This window comes from Drosophila obscura, unplaced genomic scaffold, assembly GCF_018151105.1.
Source record: "Drosophila obscura isolate BZ-5 IFL unplaced genomic scaffold, ASM1815110v1 contig_84, whole genome shotgun sequence".
In the NCBI taxonomy this organism is placed as follows: domain Eukaryota; kingdom Metazoa; phylum Arthropoda; class Insecta; order Diptera; family Drosophilidae; genus Drosophila; species Drosophila obscura.
In genome coordinates, this window is record NW_024542877.1 from 1,371,707 (window position 1) to 1,398,560 (window position 26,854).

The 26,854-nt window shown below is 48.7% G+C and overlaps 9 protein-coding genes across 9 annotated transcripts; 4 read left to right on the forward strand and 5 right to left on the reverse strand.

Moving 5' to 3' along the window:
• Positions 1 to 78: 78 nt before the first annotated feature.
• LOC111069072 (gastrula zinc finger protein XlCGF71.1) lies at positions 79 to 755 on the reverse strand. Its single transcript, XM_022358966.2, has one exon. The coding sequence runs from the start codon at positions 665 to 667 to the stop codon at positions 167 to 169; it is 501 nt and encodes a 166-aa protein (XP_022214658.2). The 5' UTR covers positions 668 to 755; the 3' UTR covers positions 79 to 166.
• A 189-nt stretch (positions 756 to 944) lies between these two features.
• On the reverse strand, positions 945 to 3,140 carry LOC111069069 (zinc finger protein 652-A). Its single transcript, XM_022358959.2, has one exon. It carries the CDS (start codon positions 2,754 to 2,756, stop codon positions 1,332 to 1,334), a length of 1,425 nt encoding a protein of 474 aa, XP_022214651.2. The 5' UTR covers positions 2,757 to 3,140; the 3' UTR covers positions 945 to 1,331.
• A 71-nt stretch (positions 3,141 to 3,211) lies between these two features.
• Positions 3,212 to 4,876, forward strand: LOC111069067 (phenylalanine--tRNA ligase alpha subunit). The gene has a single exon (XM_022358957.2). It carries the CDS (start codon positions 3,302 to 3,304, stop codon positions 4,796 to 4,798), a length of 1,497 nt encoding a protein of 498 aa, XP_022214649.2. The 5' UTR covers positions 3,212 to 3,301; the 3' UTR covers positions 4,799 to 4,876.
• Positions 4,877 to 5,140: 264 nt separating this feature from the next.
• LOC111069071 lies at positions 5,141 to 6,260 on the forward strand. The gene is given in 2 exon segments (XM_022358964.2): positions 5,141 to 5,970; positions 5,972 to 6,260. Coding segments are annotated over 2 exon segments (936 nt in total). The 5' UTR covers positions 5,141 to 5,257; the 3' UTR covers positions 6,195 to 6,260.
• A 424-nt stretch (positions 6,261 to 6,684) lies between these two features.
• Positions 6,685 to 10,299, forward strand: LOC111069068 (mothers against decapentaplegic homolog 3). The gene is made up of 2 exons (XM_022358958.2): positions 6,685 to 7,569; positions 8,444 to 10,299. The coding sequence occupies exon 2, from the start codon at positions 8,735 to 8,737 to the stop codon at positions 10,157 to 10,159; it is 1,425 nt and encodes a 474-aa protein (XP_022214650.1). The 5' UTR covers positions 6,685 to 7,569; positions 8,444 to 8,734; the 3' UTR covers positions 10,160 to 10,299.
• Positions 10,300 to 12,283: 1,984 nt separating this feature from the next.
• Positions 12,284 to 13,826, reverse strand: LOC111069070 (zinc finger protein 724). The gene is made up of 3 exons (XM_022358963.2): positions 13,675 to 13,826; positions 13,145 to 13,358; positions 12,284 to 13,086 (listed from the first exon to the last, which is right to left on the reverse strand). Exons 1-3 carry the CDS (start codon positions 13,704 to 13,706, stop codon positions 12,346 to 12,348), a joined length of 987 nt encoding a protein of 328 aa, XP_022214655.2. The 5' UTR covers positions 13,707 to 13,826; the 3' UTR covers positions 12,284 to 12,345.
• Positions 13,827 to 14,147: 321 nt separating this feature from the next.
• On the reverse strand, positions 14,148 to 17,383 carry LOC111068999 (dynein regulatory complex protein 1 homolog). The gene has a single exon (XM_022358874.2). It carries the CDS (start codon positions 17,031 to 17,033, stop codon positions 14,787 to 14,789), a length of 2,247 nt encoding a protein of 748 aa, XP_022214566.2. The 5' UTR covers positions 17,034 to 17,383; the 3' UTR covers positions 14,148 to 14,786.
• Positions 17,384 to 17,606: 223 nt separating this feature from the next.
• Positions 17,607 to 19,622, reverse strand: LOC111069000 (oocyte zinc finger protein XlCOF7.2). The gene has a single exon (XM_022358875.2). It carries the CDS (start codon positions 19,511 to 19,513, stop codon positions 17,765 to 17,767), a length of 1,749 nt encoding a protein of 582 aa, XP_022214567.2. The 5' UTR covers positions 19,514 to 19,622; the 3' UTR covers positions 17,607 to 17,764.
• A 1,306-nt stretch (positions 19,623 to 20,928) lies between these two features.
• On the forward strand, positions 20,929 to 26,794 carry LOC111069056. The gene is given in 6 exon segments (XM_022358940.2): positions 20,929 to 21,012; positions 21,560 to 22,363; positions 22,431 to 22,758; positions 25,386 to 25,562; positions 25,892 to 26,045; positions 26,125 to 26,794. Coding segments are annotated over 5 exon segments (1,659 nt in total). The 5' UTR covers positions 20,929 to 21,012; positions 21,560 to 21,773; the 3' UTR covers positions 26,535 to 26,794.
• Positions 26,795 to 26,854: the final 60 nt, after the last annotated feature.

The window sequence follows — 26,854 nt, forward strand, 5'->3', positions numbered from 1 at the left end:
ATCGATAGCAGACAGAAGGCAGTGCTCAGAAACGTCGACACAACTCAAATGGCATTGACCAACGGATTCGAATCGGTTTTTCTAGCCAAATTTATTCATAACATAGGAAAGGCATTAGAGATAATTAACAATTTGCTGATGCAGCATGTGTGTGTGGTGTGCCCAGTCAGTTTTCGTTGCCTTTCTGACTTCCCGGCTTCATCTTTATCTCCATTGGGCTTTCGGCCGTTACACGCTCATTACGCTGACGATGCCACCGCTTGTGCTGGGCATAGCCCGCCGCCTGGGCATAGGATTTGTCGCACTGTGAACACTTGAACCGCTTGCCCTGGCCGTGGAGTGGCCGGTGATGGTAGAGGGCGCGTGCACTCAAAAATCCAACATTACAATCCTTGCACATGTGACGACTGCGTCGCAGTTTCACGTCCAGATGCAGCTCCTGGTGCGTATTCAGTTGATAGCGGGCCGCAAACTTAGCCTGGCACGTGTCACAGCTGAAGGGCTTTTCGCCGGTGTGCCGCCGCTTGTGGACCATCAGATTGCCGCGAATGCGTGTCCTGTAGCCGCAGTATTCGCACATATGCCGCAGGAGATCCTCCGTCGCCTCCTTCTTGACTCTCGTCTTTGCCGTCATCTTACCGACCATTGTCACGCTGCGTATGGGCATGCCAAGTGCTGGCTGCCGCTAATCGCTGGCACTATGTTTAGCCGCGCGTCTTACCCATTTGGCATTTGCCGCTCGCTCGCTCGCTCGATTAATTGTTTGTCAAAAGCAAATTGTTGTCTAAATTTAAATTCGGCCATTGCCGTGCGCGCACACACTGAAGCAGCATCCAACTTTAAAGCACACACTATACCATACCATTCAGGCGCAACCCAACCTCCGCAATGCGCACAAAGTACAGTACAAGGGCAGCCACAGGGGCCACCGGGGAGCACAGGGATTGTTACGAATTAATTTTATTACATACATATATGCATCCATAGACAAAAAAAAAAATGTTAAACGCAAAAGTACCAACAGCAGAGTGGCAGGGCCTCAGGGCTTCCGATTCGAGTTCTCTCTCTCTCTCTCTCTCTTTCTTTTTCTCTGGTTTCGGAACAGTTAAGGAAATCGTCTAGCAAACAGTTGAACAGTAGAGTGTGTTTAGAATTAAACTACAACTAAACTGAAAATTGTGCCTAGAGACTATGCCTGAGTTCTTAAACATAGTTGAAAAATATTACAATAAAAAGGTCGTAAATGTTTTGAAAAGATATCTTAAGTGTGTAACGTAGTCCCCTATCGATCCGATCGTACTTTCTCCATCTCCATCTCTTTCCCTTGCGCTCTACGATCCACCATTGAGCTCCACGTTGCGATGCTTGCGCATATGACCGGCCAATCCGGCTGCCTGGGCATACGCATTTCCGCACAGCTTACAGACAAACTGTTTGGTGTCCATGTGCAGGAACTTGTGATGGTAGAGCCCCTTCTGGCGGGAGAAGGTTGCATCGCAGACATTGCACACATACGGTCGATCCGTCGAGTGCATGGCCATGTGCTCACGCAGGCCCGAATGGGATGGGAATCGCTTCTCGCACACCTTACACCCAAACGGACGTTCGCCCGTGTGACTGCGTATGTGGACGCGCAGCGTCTCCTTGTTGCGGCAGCTGTAGCCGCAGTTCTCGCAGACGAAGTTCTTCTCCTCCGTGTGGACCTTGGTGTGATTGCGCATGTGGCGCGTGGTGAAGAAGCGCTTTTCGCAGCCGGGATGCGAACAGACCACGTTCCTTTCGCTGTTGTGCCTTAGCTGGTGGCGCTTGAGCTCGTGCCGCGTCTTGTAGCGCCGTTTGCAGATCACGCACGCCGGTCCGCCGTGTGCCTTCAGCATGTGCTCGTCGAGCAGACGCAGGCGCGGCAGCTCCATATCGCATTCCACGCAATTGAACGATGGGGATGCGGCCGAAACCGCTGCCTCGCGTCTGACCTTGTGATACTGCTTCATATGCATCACCAGCATTAGCTTTGTGAAGAATGTGTTCGCACATTGCTCACACTTGTAGACTGGCTGGGGCCTGGAATCGAGTATCATGCAGTTCCCGTAGTCGGCTTCCACCTCGGGATCCACGGGCTTGTGCTGACGTGCCATGTGCCGATCCAGGGTCTTCTGCCCCTGATAGGTCTTGGGGCAGTGCGGGCAGGAATGTGGTTTCTTGGTCGTCGAGTCATCATAGTCCTGGTCCTGGTTCTGGTCCTGGTCCGGGTCCAGATCGAAATCCAGGTCGATGGTAATGCTCTCGCCATCTTGGTCGGACTCCTCCTCCTTGTAGTCCACTTTGGCAGAGCGCATTTGGCGCGACGAATCGTTTGCGATTGCATTGGAATTATCCCATTTCAGAATGATCCTGCCGGGATCATCGTTCTCCTCATCCATCTCATAGTCGTCCTCACTGTCACTATCCAGGTCATCTTCATCATTATCAGAGGCGATTTCGTGCCACGCAAATGGGTTTACTTCTTCCATAATGGGAACTGGCGAGCCATCCGACGCATCTCTCTCCTCCTTGAGCTCCGCCAGCTCCACTGTCTTCAGCAGGCCGTTCTCGAAGTGCACGTTCTGGACGTGCAGCAGAAAGTCATTAAACACAAAACTCTTCATTTCACAGAAGCCACAATCTATGCGAAAACTGTTCAGGCTCTGGAAGTAGATCTCGCCGCACTTGGCATTGGCCATGCCGGCGTAGGTGTCCGCTTTAAGGCTCTTCAGCATGTTGGGTGGTTGGCTTGTTCGTCCTCACGCAATACACATTTGTTATTTCTTTGACTAAAAGAAACGCTTTTTTTCTTTATTTTAAAATTTTGTGTTTTGTGCAACAACGCCAACGCTTCGCTTCTTCTTCTTGATGCTATGCCCGAACAGCTGATTTGTGCCTCACGAGTGCTGTGCAGCACTGTACTTTGCCGCAGTATGGTCGCACTAGAAACAGTTTACCGCGGCAGGCACTTTCAAACAGCTACAGCTATTACCCGCATCGGCTGGAAATGGATGTGATGATGCTCTGCCAGGTGTCCAGCATCGTTAAATCGTCGACCACAATAAATTTTAGCAGAAAGATACTTATTTATTGCGGTTGTGGACACGGAACGATCAGCTGATTGGCGATAGCAATCATAGAGAGACCATGGCGACCAATGGAATCGGACGCTTGCCAGCACTGTCCTGTCGGCTTTCTTCCTCTTCCTGCGTTGTGGCAGCACGAGATTTGCAGTTTTGTGTGCATTTATCATCATTACCGGCCAAATTGATAGCCCAAAATGAGTACCGAACTCACGGAGCGTATTCTTCAGCATCTGGATAGCACCGACAAGGTGGACACTCTGGACCTGGCCTCTCTCTTCGACATCGATCACCAGAAAATTGTCGGCGCACTGAAAAGCATTCAGGCGCATGGTGAACTGGTGAATGCCACGACAGTCACACACAAGTCCCTGGAGCTCACCGAAGAGGGTCGTCATGTGGCCCTGTGTGGCAGCCATGAGGCTGTCGTGTTTGCAAATGTCCCAGACGGTGGAATCGAGCAGCGTGTGCTCCTACTAGTCAATGGCAATCCCAATGCCAAGGTTGGCTTCAGCAAGGCCATGGCCAATGGCTGGATAATGGTGGACAAGAGCGAGAAGCCGCCGCTGGTCAAGCGCAAGGTGCCAACGATTGTGGATACGGTCAAGGAGCTGCTGAATCAGGTAGCAAAAGGAAAGACCGACCTGCCGGCCAATGAGGTGGCCGAATTCAAGAAGCGCAAGCTGCTGCAGGAGACCACCGTCAAGAGCTTTGTCCTGACCAAGAGGCCAGAGTTCGCGACCACGCTCACCAAACTGGAGACTGATCTCACCGTGGAGATGCTCGCCAATGGCCTGTGGCAGCAGCTAAAGTTCAAATCGTACAACTTTGATGCCTTGGGGGCAACGCCGACGCGTGGCCATCTGCATCCGCTGCTGAAGGTGCGCACCGAGTTCCGACAGATATTCCTGGAGATGGGCTTCTCGGAAATGCCCACCAACAACTACGTGGAGTCATCGTTCTGGAACTTTGACGCCCTGTACCAGCCGCAGCAGCATCCCGCTCGTGATGCCCACGACACCTTCTTCGTCAACCATCCGGCCAAGAGCCACAAGTTCCCCCAGGAATACTTGGAGCGCGTGAAGAGCGCCCACTCCAAGGGCGGCTACGGCTCCATAGGCTATGGCTATGACTGGAAGCTCGAGGAGGCACAAAAGAACCTTCTGCGCACCCACACAACGGCCGTCAGTGCTCGCATGCTGTTCAAGCTGGCCCAACAGGAGGGCGGCTTTAAGCCGGCCAAATATTTCAGCATCGACAAGGTATTCCGCAACGAGACACTCGACGCCACCCATTTGGCAGAGTTCCATCAGGTTGAGGGCGTCATCGCTGATGTTGGTCTCACGCTGGGCGATTTGATTGGAACGCTGTACGAGTTCTTCCGCAAGCTGGGCATCACTCAGCTGGAATTCAAGCCGGCATACAATCCCTATACCGAGCCGAGCATGGAGATTTTCTGCTATCATCCGGGTCTGGCCAAATGGATCGAAGTGGGCAACTCGGGCGTCTTCAGGCCGGAGATGGTGCTGCCCATGGGCCTGCCGGAGAATGTCAATGTGATTGCCTGGGGCCTATCGCTGGAACGACCCACCATGATCAAGTACGGCATTAACAATATTCGCGATCTTGTTGGTCCCAAGGTCGACCTGAAAATGGTGGAGGATGGACCCATTTGCCGGTTGGATCATGCGTAGAATTAAAACAAGGAAAACCTGCGATCAAATTGCATTTTTTTCACAACTGTTCCAAAAATAAAATATTTATAAAAACCAGAAACGAAACTGAATTTGGAGCGGGTTTTTTTTAATCTCCGAAACGTTGCTCAACACAATTCGATGTATCGGAGGAATTTGCTGTATTTGCTCCAGTACAAATGAACAGTTAAATAGCTGCAACAACACAAATAATTTAAATAGCGTTGGCTGTCATTTCGTTTTCAAGAGATTTCGGAAAGAAAGAAATTTAATTAGAATTTTAGAGTGGAATTCGGAAAGGTAGGAAACCCCGAGCCGAACGCAGTGCAACAGCTGGCAACCCTGCTCACACCTAGCAAACAAACGTCACAAGAAAAAGCAAAACAATAATACAAAAGAGATTAAAATAAGAGATTTTTCGGATCTCGCTGGCTGTGTCACACAAACACTGGGCTAAAAATGGAGAGCAATCAAAAGCCGAGCCTTCACCAGGCTATTCAACAAAAGTTTGGCCCCGAAAATGATTCAACAAAATCGAACAAATCAACATTCAAACTGGTTATACCACAGCTGAAGATACCGCAGCTGAACAAAGGCAACCCAACGCCCACTGACCTTGCCGCACAGGAGAAGGAGCGTCAGGCGGCGGATGCCCGCAATGAGGTCCTGCTGAATGAAATCAAGCGGCGTCATCGAATATCCGAAGGTGACAACACGACAGGCCAGGCATCTTCGGGATTTGTCATACCTCCGCTCTCCTTTGCTCTGGGTGAGCCCTTGACGGAGGCGGCCAAACTAAATATTCCATTGCTGAACAAGCTCATCAGTCAAAACATGAGCGACGGGCAGCAGCTGCCCAAACTGGAGCGTGCGGTGGGTCGGCTGCACATATCGGGTGACGACGGGGGCGACACGATATCGCCCCTGCATCCAGTGCCAATGGCAACGCCCCTCATCGACCTAACCACAGCCCTGATAAAGAGCAGCAGAAATGCACCTCCCAAGGAATATGCAACCAAAGCTCGACTTAAGAGAGTCCAAAACACGAAGACATTTGATATACCATTTATTGCCTACGATCCGGTGAAGCGGTTTGCCCCCTCCCAGTGCTTGTTGATGGACGACAAATGCCCAATGATCGCCGAAGGCAGCGATTTGCTGGCGCCCAGAGCATTACAGTGTCATTGGGAGTGTGCTGGATGCCGTGGTAGGTTACCCGGAGCCACGGAAGCCACAGGTTAAATACGCCATATCGCAACTGGAGCGACAGCACCTGAAGATGTGCCTGCGAGAAGACTATGGCAGTAATGTGAAACGATTTCGGTTTGATACACCGTCGCCCGATGAGGTAGTCAAATCGGCCCTGCAGAAAACGTGGCGCTCTTCGAAAACTTAAATTGATTAAATTGACAATTTGCACTAAGTAAAATTATAAGTATCAATAAAATATCTTATAGTGACAGCGGATCTTTGTTGCCCATGATCTGGCCACCGACAGCTTCAACGCACGTTCCATAGACACTTTATTGGACAGAATTGTCCAAATTCTCGTCGCCAATCCCTAGCAGTGCATTCAAATTCGAAAGCCTGTCGCCTCGAATTATCGGTAAACTATAGCTCGCAGAAGCAACTCATCTGATCTATAATATTAATTATGACTATTATATGTACATACGTATATTTTTAACCACGGTATATCCGTGCTTATGATGTTTTGCTATTATAAACTTGCTAATTAGAATTAACTCGACGTTATGTTGCAGCGTTGCCAGACAGCCATTATCCGGCAAAAGTCGAGTATCGATAGCTCGAAAATTAAGTGTGTGATCAAATGTTAGTGCGCTCAGGCGGTCCTAGACCAATTTATAGAAAATATTGTTATCAGTTAATTAACCGTTTGGTTTTACTCGGTTGCATAATAAGTGGCAAAATAAACTAGTCCCACGCGAAATTCGCATCGATAGTCAACTCGATAATGACAAAGACAGCGGGCACACACACCTTCACACAGACACCACTACAGGCACACCCGACAGCATATGCATAGGGAAAAGAAGCAAGAAGCAAAGCAGAAGCGAATAAGAACTGCGTATATGTGAAATAAACAGCAGCAGACGCAGACACAGTGGTGTGGTTTTTTCGGAATAGATCTCAGGCCCCACAGGAGACGCATGATATTACGCACAATCAGAAAAGTCAAGTAAAAACGGGCATTAAGTAATCAACAATTCGGACGAGAGCCAGTGGAGCCGACTCGAAAAGTGACAAAAACAGCTGTGGCGGTGGAAAGGGGACTAGAAAAGTATCCATAAAGTGCGAAAGGTCAGCAGTAGCTGTAGCAGCAGCAGACGGCGCAAAGGAACATAGAATACAATTCTTTGTTGTGACTGTGTGCGTGTTTGTGTGTGTTGCGGTTCTTGTGTTTTTGCTTGTGTGTCTAGCTGTCACTTTCTGGCGCGCGCAAAAGATATACACAAATTGAAAAACGGTGGCCACCCCCAAACACCCGCCCCCTCTGCTCCAGCACCTTGATGTACGCGCCCGGTTCCGGTGCCGCTTGGTTGTCGTCGTCGCTGTCGTGGTTCTCGTCCCTGTTTTCCCACCAACGCATCGCAACGCAATTGCAATTGCATTCAAAAGTGGAAGTGTGCTGATACTTGTCTTAATTGCCCGTCTAACTCTTGGATTGCCATCGGCTGGCCAGCGGAGCAGCGGAAGTGGAGTTGGAGTGCAGCAGTGCCAGTGCCGTTTTTGCAAAAACGCTTGTACAGGTAAAATGGATACATTCAAAATCAAAGAACCCATGCTTGTGTGCGTATGTGCATGCGTGTGTGTGTGTGTTGAATTTCTTGTCATCCCCCATCCTCCCCGATTGCGATTGCAGAGGAAAATAAAAAGCATAAAACTTGAAATAAAGTGACAAAATCTCATGTTCGCGACATGATATATAGCCAGCCACCTCTGTTAATGGAAAAATCCAAAAAGTCTGGCCCGCAAATATCTCAATAGCTTTGACGAACAATAATTTAAAGCGTCTTGTTTTCAAAGTTTCGTCTGTCCCATGCCTCCGTTTGTGTATCCCCCCGTGTGTGTGTGTGTGTTTCTGCAGACAGATATTTGACCTTGTTTGGCTCACACAATACATACTATAACAGCACTAGCGACAAGCAGTAATGGCAAATAACAACAGAAGCACAAACACACACATGGCGCAGTATAATAGATGTGCCGTTTTGATGTCTGCCTTTACACCTACGCATGCCGAATCTCTCCCACAAGACGATTGCATTTTATGGCCCAGAGTTGAAATCGAAATCAATGGCCAAAATTGTTAGATTACCGCGATGCCATATCAAATCGCACATGCACACCATTAGCCACTAGAAACAGCAAGCAGCGCGACCCGTGTAGAACCGCCAATTATCACCAGCATCGTCATCAACACATCGGTCGGTAGGGTAGTGTTTTTTTTATCAGATCCAGCCAGTCCGCAGCGCAGGCTCATGTACAAGTGGAATCAAATCGCACACACACACACATGCATGCAAATTATCAAGTTTTAATTATTTTAGCATGCCGCACACACACATGTACCCACACACACATAGAGGCTGATCAAAAACTAACTGTATAAAACAATTCTAGAAACGCTGACAACGCTCCACGCCTCGCCAAACGCTCAGGGAGAGAGGGAACGGAAAGGAATTTTTTGAATTTGCACAAATTGCATTCAAAGAAAATTCCCCCCCAGATCATATAGAGACAGAGAGAGAGAGAGAGGTCTTTAAATCTTCAACTGCTGCTGCATCCACCCGATCCGCACAGAGCTTCAGCCAGGAGCAGCAGAGAGCCAGAGCCAGAACCAGCCCCAGCCCCAGCCCCCCACCCCTTGTGCCGTTGTGTGCGCGTGTGGCTCTGGTGTCCACCGACCGTGAGATGTTGCCATTCACCCCGCAAGTGGTCAAACGTTTGTTAGCACTCAAAAAGGGCAACGAGGACAACACCGTCGAGGGCAAGTGGTCGGAGAAGGCCGTCAAGAATCTGGTGAAGAAGATCAAGAAGAACTCGCAGCTGGAGGAGCTAGAGCGTGCCATATCCACACAGAACTGCCAGACGCGCTGCGTGACAGTGCCGCGCAGTAAGCCCGTCCCCCCCGGCGAGCATCTGCGGAAGGGTCTGCCGCACGTCATCTACTGCCGCCTATGGCGCTGGCCGGATTTGCAGTCACAGAATGAATTGAAGCCGCTGGATCACTGCGAGTACGCCTTCCACTTGCGCAAGGACGAGATCTGCATCAATCCGTATCACTACAAGAAGATCGAGCTGTCGATATTGGTGCCCAAGTCGCTGCCCACACCACCCGATTCCATAGTAGACTATCCGTTGGACAACCACACGCATCAGATACCAAATAATACCGATTATAATGCTGCGATAATACGCAGCGCCTCGTTGAGTCCGCCGCAGTATATGGAATTGGGTGGTGGCAGCGGTCCGGTCACCTCCTCCTCAGCATCAGCCTCCGCTTCAGTGTCCGTCTCGGCCACATCCTCATCGTCATCCTCGTCCTACCAGCAGCCACTATCGTTTGGACAGAACATGGACTCGCAGTCGAGCGTGCTCAGTGTGGGCAGCAGCATTCCCAACACGGGCACCCCGCCACCCGGCTACATGAGCGAGGATGGGGACCCGATCGATCCCAATGACAACATGAACATGTCGCGCCTGACGCCGCCCGCCGATGCCGCCCCAGTGATGTACCACGAGCCAGCCTTCTGGTGCTCCATCTCCTACTACGAGCTGAACACGCGGGTCGGCGAGACCTTTCATGCCTCCCAGCCCTCTATTACGGTGGACGGCTTCACAGATCCCTCCAATTCGGAGCGCTTCTGTCTCGGTCTGCTCTCCAATGTGAATCGCAACGATGTCGTCGAGCAGACACGCCGTCACATCGGCAAGGGCGTTCGCCTCTACTACATTGGGGGCGAGGTCTTTGCCGAATGCCTCAGCGATTCGTCCATATTCGTGCAGAGTCCGAACTGCAATCAGCGTTACGGCTGGCATCCGGCCACCGTTTGTAAAATCCCGCCCGGCTGTAATCTGAAGATCTTCAACAATCAGGAGTTTGCCGCCCTTCTCTCCCAGTCCGTGTCGCAGGGATTCGAGGCCGTCTACCAGCTGACACGCATGTGCACCATTCGAATGTCCTTCGTGAAGGGCTGGGGAGCCGAGTATCGCCGCCAGACGGTCACGTCAACGCCCTGCTGGATTGAGTTGCATCTGAATGGGCCGCTCCAGTGGCTGGATCGCGTTCTCACCCAAATGGGATCGCCGCGACTGCCCTGCAGCTCCATGTCGTAGGCAGCCTAGGATCGTAGAAGACCTAACGCAACACACAAAAATGTAGGGCGTTCCCTGTTCCCTGTTCCCATTCCCAGAATCTGCAGTGCATTGCATTGCATACTTTTGAGCGTGAAGGGGAATTGGAACCGGGAATCGGCAATCGGCAATCGTGAGGCAGCAGAGCACATAGGAAATAAGTTTTCAGGCATACAAAAATGAATGAAAAGCGCCAAAAGTAGATGCAAAAACAGATTCAGATATGTATATGTATATCCCATATACAAAGAGAACAAACACTCACACATACTACATATAGCAGATATGCAGCAGATGCATATATCTTTAGAAACGTATATACATATATGAGAGGGTCTATACATGTTTTAGGGTCTATATTGTGTAGGTGGAAACGTGAGAGATGTTGCAGTTTTTTTTTTTTCGATAATATAATCCAGGCAGCTTCGGGAAAACCGAGACATATATTTTATGATACACAAAAAACAGGATCAAAGAGTACGGAAACCCCCATGCGTGTGTGGTGGGGGACGGGAGATTAGCGCTGGAAGCGACAGTCGAAATTCTTTGTGAAAGAAGCAAAACAAACAAACATACATATAAATCGGTGATTTGGAATATATATTTGCTATATAGAAAAGAGCAGAGACAGAGAGAGAGAGAGAGAGAGAGAGTGGAACAAAAATGAAGAACAGAAACTGGGATTTATCAAGCTGGAAGCTTACACACACAAAAATATAAAACAAAAACCATACAAAATAGAACAGAACAGAAATCAGAGCCCCCACACGCTACATATTGTACATAAAACACCAGAGAAAGCCAGAAGAAGGAGGGAAGGGAAGGGAAGGCAGGAACAAATTTATATATATATAGACACAGGATAATCGGTTGGACAATGGAGAGGGGACCTGTTGCCACTTGGGAACGTGGGACAATTGAGATGGGAAATGTCATATTTGATTGATGGTTGTTAAACGTTTCGATTGCATGTGTGTGTGCGTGTGTGTGTGTGTTGAAGAAACTCTTGAACTAAACCAACAAACAAATTTAAGCATGCAAAAAAAACAACTTTTGTTAGTCGTAGATACATATATGTACATGCAAAGCACTTGCCCCAAACAAAATGAGCGAACCACAAATAACCAAAAGTAGCCAACCAAATGGGGAAACCTCTCCGCCTGCTCCTAGTAAATGCTAGTAGCATGAGAGAGAGAGCTGTACACAATTTCAAAAACTGCATTTATTCTGTAAGGAATAGAACCATAGCTCAAATGTCAATTACAATTTACACTCTCTCGGTATGCTCAGAAATTCAATATACACACACCCATCACGTACATGGACTGTACTACCTCCCCACACTGCTGTCGCCGAACTTAACTCTGATTTTGCTTGTGGCAAGTGTGCGCTCTTTCTTGGGTCATAGCTTTTAAGTCTTCATCTATAATATGTAATTACATTTTGCTTGTCTAGGCTTCTAGTGAGATCCCCCGAACCCAGTTTTAGATGTAAGTTAATTTCTTTATTTTTTGTTTGTGTTTTACTTTGTTTTTTTTTTTATATCAATCAACCAAAAATATTTTGTATGCGAGTGGTTTTTATTTTGTTGCTTTTGTCATCGTTGAATGAACATGAACATGAACCGAATAAATGATATGAGATGGATCTAATCACGATTGGAAATCGACACGGAAACAAAACGCCCCTTAACGATTATAATTTAAGCTAAACCAATCGCTTGTTTTTATATATTGTATGTATACTCTTGGTAGAGATCAGATCCCCACACAAAATAATGTAATTGTAATTTAATCTATAAGTTATGCTTACACACAACACACACAGAGATCAACAACAACAACAGCAGGAAGAGGAGAGCCCTTTAAAACAGTCAGATCAACGGTAGGGAGACCCATACCCTACCCTAACCTACCCATACCGTACATATACATAACGTATAAATACAAGTATATACATATACATATATATATATATATATACCGATATATCTAATATACAAAACATACAGATAAAGACAAACATATGGAACGTATATTTAAATAAACACTTACATCAATTAAAAAACAAACAAAAAGCCAAAGCTAAACCAAGACCAAGACCAAAACCAAACCCAAAAGGCAAACAAACAATCAGATGCTGGACTCTTCTCTCCCGCTTCGCGCGTCTCAGCGCTCATGGATCTTCAAATGCTGTTTGTAATTGGATTTCCTTAGGAATCGGGCCGGGCACTGGGTGCACGCGTACGGCCGATATTGGGTGTGGGCGATCTGGTGATGCTTCACCTCCGACGAGCTGAAGAAGCGCTTGCCGCACTGCGGCTGTGGGCAGGGAAAGTCACGCTGGTTGTAGTGCCGCTTCAGGTGCGTATTCAGGTAGCACTGATCTGTGAGCACTCGGCCGCAGATGGGGCAGGTGTAGCTCAGCGATGAAGTGCCTGTGATCGCCTCCAACGCAGTTAGTGGCTGCTCCTGCTCGGCATCCGACTGAGCGGGCGCCGCATGCTGCAGCTTGGTGTGGATGCGACGTGCATGAATTGAGTGAAAGGACAGATCGCACTCCTTGACCAAACACGAATACGGCTTCTCGCCAGTGTGGAGACGACGATGGACGGCCAGGTAGTTGGCATAGCGAAAGCCCTTGCCGCATATGTCGCACTTGTGCGGCCTATCCGGCGTATGGGTGACATAGTGGATGCGCAGCTTGTTCAACTGCCGGAACCCCTTGCCGCAGCCATCGCAAACGTGCGGCTTCTCGTCCGTGTGCGTCATCTTGTGTATGCGCAGGTTGTAGGCCTCCGAGAAGCGTCTGCCGCACACGTCGCAAACATGCGGTGATCGCTGCCGCTGTTTAGTGCTCCGCTGGGGCTTGTTCTGCAGTCGCGTGGGATTGCCAGTGGAATCTAGGGCCTGTGTGGTGTGTGATTGCTTGGTTATGGTCCTGTCTGGATTGAGTGGAAGAGCTCACCCCGTTCACCAGATCGATCAGGTCAAAGTCTGCGCCAGGCGACATCATCTCCATGTCATCAGTGTCGTCGTAGCCCCTCAGCTCATCCAGCTGGGCAAACAGCTGCACATCCTCCAGGCAGTCCGAGTAGTTGGCCTGCTCCGCCGCCCTTTGCCGGGCCAATGCTGCCAGGGCGGCCATCTCCTGCTCGGCGGCGGCAATGGACACCAATTGGCTGGAAGGAATAATCGTCGGCTGCTGTCTCATTATGGGCTTCAGTTTGCGTTGTTGCGTGCTGTGTGTCGCGACACCTCACAAAAGTAACAGAAACGAAACAAAACGACAAAACACAGCGAGCAGTGAGCGATGATAAGATTACGCTTCTGTTTAATTATGTGTACTAATATTACAACCGTTGGCTGGTTTAAACACCGGGAAACACCGCCAGCGTCGCCGCGACGCCCCACCAGCAGAAGCAGCAGCCTTCAACGAGCGGATCAGATCGGATCGGCGACTGTTAATTTTATCGTATGCTGACCAATAAAACTCACCGATAAATGCCGTTTATTTGCACTTTAAACATTTATTTGTTGTTTCGTGCGCTGCGCGCCGTGCACTTTGAGCCAATTGAATGGACAATCCATCGGCAGCACCGCAACAGCGCCGATCCCAGCCCAGTGCCGGCGGCAGCACCAACACTTTATGGCAGGCAGGCGGCCCAGGGGCACCACTTTATCATAAGCTGATAATAACACTATGCAGCAGCATTTTTGCGGCTTTCAGGTACCAGACGATTGCTAAGGCTGCGCTCGTTTTAATGGCAGATCCAAATTCAATTGGGATTCGTTGGGATTATCTTCAAAGAACTGTTTTGAGATCAATCATTACTTTGGCTAGCATATATATACAAAGTCTTAACTTTGTTTTAATTTATTTATTTCTATACTTTTCCTACCTTATCTTAAGCTTATATACTATAAAAATACCACCACAAAGGCTGGTGGGAATATCTCTACTAAAAGAATATTTAATGGGTAAGCAAAAACTAAAAGTTGAATCATTTATTCACAAATTAATGATTACAATTGCCGTGTTATTCCATTTATATAATATCATGGCCTCTATATACCCTATCCCTATCGCAAATGATGTTTACAATTGATCAGATAATGTGTTGGGTAGTGTAATGCCTGGTTTCAATGTTTTGGTTTAGCCACAGCTTAGAGCGGGACGGCACGATGTCAAAGAGCAAAAAGAGGCAGGGCAGGGCAAAGCAGACGTTAGAATTTATCGAGCGCCAGATCAGAGAACAGATCAAAAGTGCAAATTAGTGCAGATTAGAGAAATCCAGCTCAGGGCTTGATCTTTAATCCAACAAATACTCGCGAGAATATTTTTGCGTTGCGTTGGGTATTGTACAAGTGCAGTCGCACGGGGAGAGCTTTTAAAGTGTGTGTTTCCATGTAACGGTGATCAAAGCTGGAGCGATGGCTGGGCTGGGAAAAGCACAATCAGAATTTATCAAGCGCAGACCGAAAGATGTGAATCGAAGGATTCGAGAGAGCCAGCAAAGTGAAGCTTACTTAATTTGGAGCGAAAAAGGGTATCGAAAATGGCATCAATTATGTGTGTGTGTGTGATATGAGTATGGTAATGTTAAAGATTATACTTTGAACTTCTGCAGCAGATGGCGCAGCTCCTCGTTCTGGCGTCGCAGGAACACAACCTCCGCATCGTACTGGACACGCATCTTCAGCACCTCCACGTAGTGATTGAGGCCATGCTCGAGCGTCTTCCACAGCTTGCACTTGGCCGCTGGGAAGCAGCCGGCAAACTTGCGCCAGAATTTGCGTATATCATCGTCGGTAAACTGGATTAAGTTGACAGCAATCGATTGGCGGCCGGGCAGGCTGTGGTAAATGTGTTTGTGCATCTTGGTCGTGTAGAGGTTCATGGCGTGCAAGCACAGGGCCGGCTCCATCACCAGATAGTGATTCTTGCAGACTTTGGTCGTCACATGACCCTTCACCCTGAACGTATCCGAATGGTGCTCCTGTTCGCGATGCAGCTCCTGTTCGTCCTGTTGAACCTGCGCGTCTGGGTCCAGTCGGCTGGACTTCTGATGCTTCATGAAGACCTCGGCGCACTTGCGGGGACTCAGTCCGCCCGGTTGACAGTTGGGACAGTAAGTATAGGGCAGAAATACCTGGGTCAGCTCCTGGACATCGGACAGACGCTGAATTCGCAGAGCAGCAAATATGTTGTCCAGTCGCACCAGGCACTTGTCCTCCTCCGAATACGGCTCGAGTATCTTGATTAGGCGCTGCTCGATGAGAAAGCCACCACGATCCGCCAGCTTTCGGACCAAGTTGCGCATCAGACGCAACGACTCAATTGGCAGCTCCTTGATGTCCGGCTTGAACTTGCCACCACTCTTGTTGAGCACCCGGTTCTTGGGCACCCGACCTATACGCAAATCGAATCGCTCCAATACGTTGTTGTGCTTCTGGCGCGCCCTGTTGATGTTCAGTATCGGTGGAATGGGACGCTGCCAGTTTAGGGCCAGCTGCTGCTCGTGAATAATGCGGTCGATGTGATAGACACGATCCACAAGCAGATTCAGCTCCTTGAAGTTGATCTCCCAGATGCGGTTGAACTTCTCCTTGTTGTTGAGGCGCGCCTGGTGGGCCTTCGTCTCCATATCGTGGATATTGGCGTGCAGCTTATAGATGTCCTGCGACAGACGTTCTATGTTCCGCTTGCCCGACAGCTGAAGATTCTTCAGGCTGCGACGAATGCGTCCAATCGATTCATGGAGGCGGGCCACCCGCCGCTTCTGCTGGTTGTTGATGATCACGTTCTCCTCGTTGCGCTTCTGCAGCACCTGGTAGTTGTAGTCGAGCTTCTCCGAGTTCATCAGCACGTTGTCGCGCGTGCGTCGCAGCTCAAGCTCCAGGCGTTCGCACTCCTTCTCCAGGCGGATGCGTGTGCTCTTGGTCAACTCCTCCTGGGAGGCGTTGATGTGCTGGGTCTGATTTGCGTAGAACTGCTGGCGGGTGCGCACCAAATTGGCCTTCTCATCAAAGTTCTTGTTGAGGGCATCGAAGAAGGTGCGCCACTTCTCCACGGCACTGACGGCGAACAGCTGGCGCTCCTCCTCGATGGTGTGGCGCAGCATTTGCAGATGCTGCTTGTAGGCCTCCTTTAGCACCTCCACCTGGTGGTCGACGCGCTCAACCAGGCAGCACAGGTCTTGGGACTGGCGCTCCCGGTCGAAGTCGTATTTGGCATTTATGCGATCGACCTCCTTCTGGCATGCGTCAATCATCTCATCCTTGCGCTGCATTATCTCGGCGATGCGCTTCTTTTGGTCCTCGATCTGGTCCCAGAGCATCATCGGCTCGTTGATATCCTCCAGCTCCGTCCAGCGTGCCTTAATGTCCTCGAATTTGGCCATTGTCTCGATGCTCTCGCGCTGCAGCTTCAGCTGTGTCTGGGCCTGCTGCGTGGCCTCGAACATCCGCCGGTTCAGCTCACGCCGCTCGTTCGCCACCCGCACATTGGTGACGAGCTCATCCCCGAAGCGTACCAGCTCATCCAGCCGCTGGCTGGACAACTCCAGCTGTTGATCGATCAGCGGCTTCTCTGTGGCACAACGCTCGGCTGTTCCCTTCGGTGCAGTCTGGAACTGATTGCGCACCCGGTTCAGTACAGTCCGGCGACGTTCGTCCAGCTTGCGTACGGGTACATCGCAATGCTCGTTTACGATGAGGGCATCTATGTGCTCGTGGAAGGTCTCCCAGCTGTCCAGGGCCTCGGCATCCGACTCGACTTCCTCCTCCTCGCCGTGACTGGGCTCGCTGAGCAGATCCGTCTCTGCATTGATCTCGACTTCATCGTCTTCATCCATGATTCAATCGCAAATCTGTAGATGAATCTCGGCTTTGTCTTTGGCTTTGCTCTGTTGGAAATTTCGGTTAGCTGCTTTCCGACATCCAGCGCTGTGTTATGCTCAAAATAGTTGTTTGATCGAAGGATCAAAGGTTGCCAGGCTCCCGGTAGTAACATTTTTTGTTTGTTTTCGCCTCACATTAAAATTTTCATATGGCGTTTGTTTTTTGCTTGTGCCGTCGTGCGACAAGTCGCATTCCCCGCAACTATCGATAGTATCGCAAATAGTACAGTACATTTGGATGTATTGAATTTACATCTCGTTGACGTCATCCAGTCTGGGCACTGCGAATGGCAAATGAATGGAAAATTTTCAATTTGCCGAGTAATGGCTGCCCTGCTCTGCAAGCGTTGATTCCTTTATCCTTGTCAATGATTCTGATTCTGACCGATTTTAGCATTATTTATCCTAAGCCGCCCTGCGTCAGCGAGGTTGCATTTCTGGCACTCTGATGCCATGTCGAATACAGCCCTGCTGCTACAGTCCAAGTTGTTTATTGAATGTTCATTAAATGTATTTCTGCCTTTTGTTTTGTTTTGTTTTTGATTGATAGGCTATGCACCTATTTATGTATGTTCAATTTTAATCTATTTACATACTGCCCAAATGTGCGGAAAACATGTGTGTGAGTGGGATGGTGGGGGGGGAGTGTGTGGATAGGGGTGTATTAGGCCGTCTACACCACCTTCCTAATTATCATCCTCAGTCTTCAGAGTGATTTCATAAATCAGCTCATCGGTGTTCACTTCCTGTTCAACGGAATGCTCTGGCTGGCTTTTCTGTTGCATTGTGGCATAGTATTTTTGCTCGTTGAAAGACTCTTCTTCTGGCTCCTCTTCGTGCAGCACAACACCCTCCACCATCTGCCCATCGTAGTCGGATATCTGGACATAGCGCGGATCAACCTCTTGGAAATAGGTACCACTGGCATATTCACCTCCATCGGGGTCATCGGGATTCGTCTCTTCGAACAGCAGACCAGCATCCTCATCGAACTCGTCCTCCATGCCCCCCATTGCGTCCTCATCGTTCTCAGCCAGTCCACTTGTGTCGCCGGAGCCGGACGCCCCCGGATGTACTTCCTTGACAAAACGTTTTGTATTGGTGCGGCACTGAATGGAACGCTTGTGCGCATCGAAATAGTTGATGTCGGTAAACTCCTCCTGGCACAGGTGACACACGAACGAGTCCTGGTTTAGGTGCATCTCCTTGCGATGGCGAGCCATCTTGTGCGCGTCGCGACACTGCATACCACAGAAGGGACACTTCAGCATTCGACGCTTGCCCATGTGCACGTTGCGTATATGCTCCTGCAGTGAGAAATTCTTGTAGTAGGCCTTCTGGCAGCTCTGGCACTGGAAACGACGCTTCTTCTCGTGCGTAGCCTCCCGATGGCGCTTGAGCTGCGTGTTCTGGGCAAACGTTTTGCCGCACAGCTCGCAGACGTGCTCCTTCTTCTGGTGCCGTCGCTGGTTGTGTACACGCAGATCCTGCTTGGTAGAGAAATACAATTTGCATACGTGACAGACGTACGGACGTATGCCCATGTGTCGGCGGGCATGACCGGCCAGGTATTTACAATCACGATACGTTTCCGCACAGTAGATGCAAGAATAACGATTGGTTCCAGGTACCAGATGCAATTTTTGATGCTTGGACAGCTTGGACTTGTGCATCACATCTGGACATATGCCGCACTCGACGGGAAGCTTGTCGTCCAGCAAAGCGGTGGTCATTGAAAACTCCACAATCGGTGTGGTGTTCTCATCGAAGTCGACTATTGTGGCCAAGAGGTCGTCAAATAGCAGATAGCGGCGAGGTCCCTTGAACACGTCCAGCAATTTTTTGCTGGGCTCCACATACTGTGCGGGCTCTTCCTCGTCGAGGAAGGTGTTGTAGGTGCGTATGAGACTTTGCGGGTTGGCTTTGAATTTCTTGACTGGCACTGGCGAGGGCACAAACTCCAGATCGGGCTCGTGCTCGGGCTCGGGGTCCAGAGAAGAGTCTTGGTCCAGCTCTGGTTCTGGCTCCAGCTCCGGCTCTGTCTCCGCCTCGGGCTCCTCTGTCCCTTCGAAAACAGCCGGTTGTTTGTAGTACTGCTCGAACTCATTGTCGTCGTCTTCTTCGACCATCTCATCCATTTCGGACGCCAGCTCCGTCACCACATACTGCTCGTGCGGCAAGAGCTGCTGCTGCTGCTGATCGTTGTCCAGCTGCTGGTCAAGATCGGGCTCCTCCAACTGCATCTCATCTTCGTGGAGCTCCTCGTTGACGATGAGAAAATCCTCATCGTATTCATTGCTCAGGCCGTCCAAAACAACATAGGTAGCGTCCTCGTTGACGGCACCCACATTTCCCACAGAAATGACATTGTCCTCACTGGGATAGTCGCTTGGAGGCAGCACAAACTCAATTATCTCAGACATATCCAGATTCATCTGATACGGTACGAATTTCGGTTGATTCGTTTCCCGAAATTCTATATTATTTACAATTTACACGGGAAATTGACGACTACGAAATGTGAATTAGCGTGACCGCGCCGATAACGATAGAAAATACCATCCGACCAAAAAATAAATACCACTAAATACCAGTAATTTCTGTTTCGAGAAATACCATTTAAATAACATACCATATACCATAAGTGCGATAACCCACTTAAGAGCCCTTTATTTATTAAGTTGAGCACCCTTTGCTCAACCGCGGAAAATAATACTGTTTGTAAAGGCTCCTTGTAGCTCCATCCTCATCTTTACTTACAAGACAAAAATGACCACCGACATCTCTCACCTGTAATGCGTAAAATATGTTAAAGTAACATAAATTTCGTGGAAATATTAAATACCCCCCTTGTCGACAGTGGGATAACGTTCTATTTTATTGATTGAAATCGTATTCCATGTTTTGATATTCAGTTTTAAAGTACTAGCTAGTTCACCACCATTTTGAATTCCACCACGATTTGAGATCGCAAAATGTCGGTATTTTTTGTGCGTTAAATTTAGTTTGGCGGTCATTTGAAAATGGTATTTTGATGGCAAAGTCGATGTTTTACATGGTTACTACACGCTAACTACACATTTGTTAAAAATTAACTACATATTCATGTAAAATTCGACAGAGACCCTAGCGAAGAATAATACGTTTCAGAAAAAATTTGGTATTGATATATTTCAATTTAATATTAATATTAATTTTTATTTGATTTATAGTTTATTATTATTATTATTGTTCATTTTGAAATCCAACTTAATTCGGAGCTGGATTTGAACTGGAACTGGAAAAATGTTCACAGAAACGAATATGTAAACATTCAAATGTTGCCAGATGTTGCGAAGAAAAAATCCAAATCTAGCGATGTTTCCGAAAAAGTCATCGAACTGCCGCCAAGTATCGATAGTAAGCCATTTGAACGGTCTGATCTCGACCCGCCAAATCACAGAGCATGCGTAGCCACGACGTCTCGTCTTCTGCTTCTTCCATCACGTTTGCGGTTAGCGTCCGACTACTAACTTGGCTAACTTCTTGAATCGTATCGCTCTACACCGACTGCATTGCATTTGCACACTCGGTGGCGCGCGTTTGCCGTGGCTTGACTTATTCATCTTCAAATTCGTTTTCTCTAGTAATTTAATTTTTTTTTTTTCACACATCTTAAGCCTGTGAAGCGATCGCATGCGTAGTGGCTATAATCAGCCAATTCCAAAATTGCGGTTCTCTCAGTTATTTTTTCCCCATTTGAATTGACCGCAAACTTGTGTAAGAATACCGTTTTTTTTTTTTTGTTGCTGTTGTTGTTTGTGCTGTGCGGAAAATTAAGTGTATAAAAATAAATAAATAAAATTATTACCAGGAATTGAGAATAAAAAAAACAAACAAACATTAAGGATTAATTTTCAAATTGTTCCCCCCAACAATAGTGAAGGGCAGGAAGGTAAGCAAATTTTATGTTTGACTTTGAAAGGTTGTCTTGTTGTCTTCACTTCCCCTTTTTGGGAGGCTGGGATGGCACATTCAAAGTTTTATTGTTAATTGGGAGGATGATTACAATAGCCAAATGCAAACAAAATTGAGCTAATAAGAGACGCGACGCGAAGCTCACAACACAAATAGAAGACACAAAAAAAATGGACAAACAAGCCAGTGAGCCAGTGAGCCAGCAGCCAGCCAGCATCAAGTGGGGGGATTACGCAAAGTTGCAAACGCATTATGTTGATGTTGATTTGAGCTCTGCCTGTTGGCTTTTATCGCATTTATTTATTTGGTTTATTTATTTGTTCGCCGGTGCTGCAACATCACTCTCCCAATCACTCACTGGGACGCGCGACAAACTTGACCCGCTTTCGGATCGGAATTGGCATCGTGATGGGCAGGGGATTTGGGGATCGCTATTAGGTCTGCCCATTTGCAAATTTCCATTTAATCGAGTGCAGTTCAGCAAAGACTAAAGCTGTACATTTCCATCATCTTCTATTTCGCAGACGACCCAACCAGACGCGACCAGATTCTCTTCTTCGCACTCGGAGTAGGCCAATTACGACACAGCCACCCCCTCCCCCCCCACCACCCTGCCACACGCTTCATCAACTGGACACAACAGCAACAGGTGTTGGTAGATCCAGCAGGTAGCATCATCATTTGCGGTTTTCATCGCCGGGGCGGGCCTGGGCCGGCGGCAAACGGGAAATCGGAAACATGTTCTTCTTCGTCTTCGTCTTTGGCTTTGGCCTCCACCGCGGGCTGCTGCCACTTGCCGCCGTTATCGGCCTGCTGCATCTGCCGCAATTTGTGTGTCATGCTAGCTGGGCAACCAGAACGACGCTAACCGCTGCCACCACTGCCACTTCCACATCTACATCCACATCCACTGACACCTTCCCAACCCCAGCTCCAACCCTAGCTCCATCTCCAGTCGCATCTATGCAAATCCAGCGGCTGCAAGTGAACTGCAGTAGGGAAATGCTGGATATGCAGCTGCTGCTGAGCCGACCATTTCGCGGCCTGCTCTATGCCAAGGACTTCCCGCTGGAGTGCCGTTCCCGCGGCAAAGACTCCACGCACCTGCAGCTGCGCATCCCCACCTCCGGCTGTGGCGTACGTGCCGATCCGCTGGCCGACGGCGGCATAGAGTACACGGTGAGGGTGATGCTCCAGATGGAGCAAAAGCTGCGCCAAAGCACGGACATCCTCAGCTCGGTTAGGTGTCAGCTGCCGGCCAAGGCCATGGGCATGCCGCTGCCGCTGCCCGCAGCAACAGCTCTGCGCACGGACAGTGGCCGGGAGAGGTAAGCCAAATTAATTCCCAATCTGTATCCATATCCATAGCCATAGACATATCCATATTCATTGCAGGAATGCAAGAATGCGTGCCTTGGCTGCTGCGTCTGTCATCCATCCGGCCTCCCTCCACGGCCCCTTCTACAGCGCCTCAGCATAATATCATCATCATCATCATCATCACAGTCATCATATGGACACGCCGCGCGTTCGCATTTGGCTGGAATTGGGCGGTCCCAATGGCACTGGCTCTGTGGAAGTGGGCGTGCCCACCACCCTAACCGTACGCGCCATAGTGCCCGGCACAATCGGGGTCCGTGTGGTGGATTGTGCGGCACTCGATGGACTGGGAGAGTCCACGCAGCAGCTGCTCGATGCACGCGGCTGTCCCATTGACGAGCAGGTGAGTACAGCAGTCCCAGTGGCTGACTGCAGTCTCACGGAGATTCCCCCCCAACCATTTGCGTAACCAGCGCCAACGGCGACACATTCTACAAGACATAGAAAGAGAAAGAGATTTAGAGAGAGAGAGGGGTAGTGGGGGGTAGATATGTGATTAACCGTTAGACCAAAGAGACAAGACTCAGACGAGACAACACAAAAAGTCATTAATTAATGAAGCTAAAGCTGCTGTTGTTGATGCTGATGCTGATGCTGTGGGGCGATCAACGATTGATCGCATTTAACTTTCATTTTTATAGACGGACAGACCAGACCGCAGACATCTTAGAGAGTATGTCGGGGAGAGTATATCATGGGCCGATCATCTCTTTTCACTCCCACAATCGATTGCAGGTTCCCGGGAACTCCCACAATCAATATTGGGTTGGGACTTGCACATCCCCAAAACATGTTTTTCACTCTCTGTCTCACACACACAAACTACACACACACACACACACACACTCGGCAGACTGCAGCAGCGCCGCCTCATTAATTGTAACAGTTATTACAGCACAGACCGCGCGCGGCATTAAATGTGAAGGCAAAAGGCAGCAAAACTGTTAGCCATAATTACGCGATCATCGTTAGAACAGTTTTCGTTGCCCAGCCAAGCAGTGGAGTCGAGCCGCGACGTACCACCTTCCCCCCCTCCCCCACTTAAAAGTCATTAAAGAAACTACGAAAAACAACTAAAACAAACGCCTGCGAACTGTTCTCTGCGTTCTTGCCTCAGTTCTTCTTGAGTAAATTAGGAGGTCACAACAATTAGCCAACAGTGAAATACATAGAAATATTTATCGTTTAGCATTTTGACATCAAGAGTTGTTTCTGTTGGCGGTGTTGCTCCATCTCCATCACCCATCCCCGGACAGCACCAGCACCGGCACCAGCACCATAGCCAGCGGAACGCAGCGGAAAGGGGCAATGGCAATGGCATTGCCAGTCCGGCCATTTGCATTTTGGTCTTCTATCCTCTTCGTTCCGTTCCATCTGGGGGCGCGGTGGTAGCGGCGGCGTCGCAGCTTTATGCACATGTCATTCATTTGCGGCCTTAAATGGGTCAAACAAATCTTTTTCTGACGCTGCCATGCTGCTCTTCTCTTCTCCATTGTTGCCTTTGCATTGGAGAAGCACCAACAAAAAAAATCTCACGGCTTAATTTTTGTTTTATTTTAACGGAATGAAGACAAAAAAAAACACAACAGCAGCAGCAAAAACAACAACAACTACAGATGAAACCATTTGCATTTTATGTTTGTTTTATTGTTTGACTCTGCCTCTGCCTCTTCCTCAGCCACTGTCTTGTGTTGTCTTCTTGGACTTACCTTCCGTTTTAGCACATTTCATTTTCTTTTGCGTTGCCCCTTCGCCTGCCTGCCCTACCGCCACGCAAACAGATCGCAAATTTATGCGCACTACCATCACAAGTTGATTTGTTTGGTTTAGAAACACTTCTGGGTCAGAGCGTGGAAGAAAAGTGAAATAAAAACTTTTGTCTTTTGTTTGATGTGCGCGCGCGCGCAGCGATGGCACAGTTTTATATCGAGAATGTGACCCACAACAACAACAAGAACAACAACAATGCAAGCAGTCCGCACTGCTTCAACCGCTATGACGACAGCTGATACTCAATGTCGATAGATCCTGCAACCCAATTACGATGAGAATTTGAATTTTAAATGGTTTTTAAATTAACTGCGTGAAAATTGATAATATTTTGTTGCAATTGAAACTGGTTGCAGTTCTAGTCCAACCCCTATCTATGCATAGTTTATACCAACGATAATTTCAGTGGCCGGAAGACAAAAAAGTTCATCACTTTTTCATCCGTTTCGATCCACTTTACACTTGGTTACATATTTACCATCTTTTTGCACGTGAACTCATTTGAACTTCCTCAACAATTTGCTCTTATTGTTATTGTCTCAAGTTTCGCAGTCACACAACCATCCCATCCACACAACCCAACCACCCACCCACCCACACATGCGGCAACACGTGCTCTTTGGGGGTCTTGTAAATTGAAACCAGACATCATCACCAGGCTAATCAACGTGCCACCGGGGGTCCCCTCTTTCCGTTTTTCCAACGCGGTAGCAACAATGGGCTGGAAGACGAGATGAGAGATGTAAATCACATTGTCTTGTAATTTCATACATTTGCACTACGGAAAACACAGCACGTCTGCACCTCCGAACCTCCGCAGCTCGTACTACTATGTTGTATCTGTATCTGTATCTCCATCTGTATCTCAATCTGCCATTGAACTTGGCTACAAAACATGACTTTTGTTACCGTTTCTGGTACGAGTACGCACGTAACGGAAATGGCCAAATGTGAGCGGTGTGAGAGAATGGTTAGCGCGGGATTTTGTCACCGGCATACACATGCTCATCGTATTGTATAAGCGATCATAAAACAACATGTACACACATACACTGCACTACCCATTAAAAACGTAATGGTTCAGGTTCAGGTTCAGGGGCAGAGACAGAGACAGAGACAGAGACAGGTTCAGGAACACCCGAAAAAGTGTTGACCCGAGACTCGGTCTAAAGTGTCACTTGTTTTCTGTGACTGTTGCAGGTAATGCCCGCTCTGCACACACACCACAAGCCCGCAGAGGAGGGCTGGTCAAAGCAGCAGGAGGAAGATCTGGTCGAGCGAACGTTTGCGGCCACATTTCCCGCCTTCAAGTTTCCCGATCGCGAGCGCCTTCATGTTAGCTGTGGCGTGCAGCTATGCAAGGGGAAGTGTCCGAATGTAAGTACCACCAGCCCCATATAGCAGTCAAAGCAAGGCCCCAATATATGCATCTCATACCAATTGGTTGCAATGAAAAATGAAAGTGTTGCCTGCTGCAGTGCTGCCTGACTGCCGGCTTCTTCTTCTGGGCAAGGCGCCGGCACTGCAGTGCCCAGCGTAGCGTGTTAGGATTTAGTGCTGTTGCGTCTGCTAATTAATGTGGTTATTGCACCAAAACGCACTCAACTGAAGCTGAATAGAGGAGGCAGCAGGGCAGCCACTTGCTGCGCTGTCACCCCATTACACATTCGAATATAACTCTGATTTTTTGAATCTTCTTCTTCAAGTTGAATTGTCGCCTCGCCGAGCAGCAGCAGCAGCAGCTGCAGCTGAGTGCCGACCAGCACCTGGCACGCATTGAGGTGTTCAACTCGCTGGCCGTGACTGCGCCGCAAATCGAAGTGGATCGCCTGCGCTACGACCGGCGGTACAACATGAGCGGTAAGTGCAACAACACCGCGCAGCAATGCAGTGTAGCATTCCCGCGTCCGACCACTTACACTGCATGGGCTAATTTCAGTGGAGGACTATCCACCCCATGTGCGACCCCTGCCGGGCGAGGGCACTCTCTGTCTGTCCATCTCGAAGCTGGCCATTTCCTTCTGTATTCTGGGATTGATCTTTCTGGTGGCCGTCATTGTGGCCATCTTTTCACTGATACGAACTCGTCGCCGAGAGCGTCGTCATGGCGCTCGATTGGGATTTGGCTTGGGACTGGGACTGGGCAGTGGCACTGGCACTGGCACGGGTACGGGCATGGCCGGAACGAGCACGTCGAACAGCAGCAGCCGCCTACATCGGGATCGTGCCGATATCTGTACATCAATGTTCTCCTCGAGCAGCGAATCGGCCCAGTCCCAGCCCCGCTTTGGGGGCAAGTTCTTAATGCCGTATTATCCCAATGCACTGCCCTATGGACGTGTCTATTAGTTTGTTCTAGAATCTAGATTATGTTACGCTTCCCATAGACTGATGTGGCGTTAATCTTCAAATTCGTCTAACGAGTAACGTACCAAATTAAGTCTCAACTTTAAAACACTTAAAACCGTCTACAGTTAGTGGAAAAGACCTTGAAAGCGTTTTCTGATTAAGCCTAAAATGTATTTTGATGTCTTTTCGTTGCCATAATATTAAGAACCTTCATTTAATTAGCCTTTAAATAATTGAATAAAATTAAATTTGATTTTCGATAAGCTCAACAAGTTTTCCTATCGATTATTAGCGGTGGTTATCGAGCGCAGCTGTTACTC

What these genes read in the sequence shown, in the direction of transcription:
- LOC111069072 (XM_022358966.2), bottom strand. Translation starts at nt 667, where the DNA reads ATGCCCATACGCAGCGTGACAATGGTCGGTAAGATGACGGCAAAGACG.
- LOC111069069 (XM_022358959.2), bottom strand. Translation starts at nt 2,756, where the DNA reads ATGCTGAAGAGCCTTAAAGCGGACACCTACGCCGGCATGGCCAATGCC.
- LOC111069067 (XM_022358957.2), top strand. Translation starts at nt 3,302, where the DNA reads ATGAGTACCGAACTCACGGAGCGTATTCTTCAGCATCTGGATAGCACC.
- LOC111069068 (XM_022358958.2), top strand. Translation starts at nt 8,735, where the DNA reads ATGTTGCCATTCACCCCGCAAGTGGTCAAACGTTTGTTAGCACTCAAA.
- LOC111069070 (XM_022358963.2), bottom strand. Translation starts at nt 13,706, where the DNA reads ATGTTTAAAGTGCAAATAAACGGCATTTATCG. An exon ending in CAAATAAACGGCATTTATCG is followed by an intron (nt 13,359 to 13,674) that starts GTGAGTTTTATT and finishes TATTCCTTCCAG; the next exon opens with CCAATTGGTGTCCATTGCCG. An exon ending in TGATCGATCTGGTGAACGGG is followed by an intron (nt 13,087 to 13,144) that starts GTGAGCTCTTCC and finishes CACACCACACAG; the next exon opens with GCCCTAGATTCCACTGGCAA.
- LOC111068999 (XM_022358874.2), bottom strand. Translation starts at nt 17,033, where the DNA reads ATGGATGAAGACGATGAAGTCGAGATCAATGCAGAGACGGATCTGCTC.
- LOC111069000 (XM_022358875.2), bottom strand. Translation starts at nt 19,513, where the DNA reads ATGAATCTGGATATGTCTGAGATAATTGAGTTTGTGCTGCCTCCAAGC.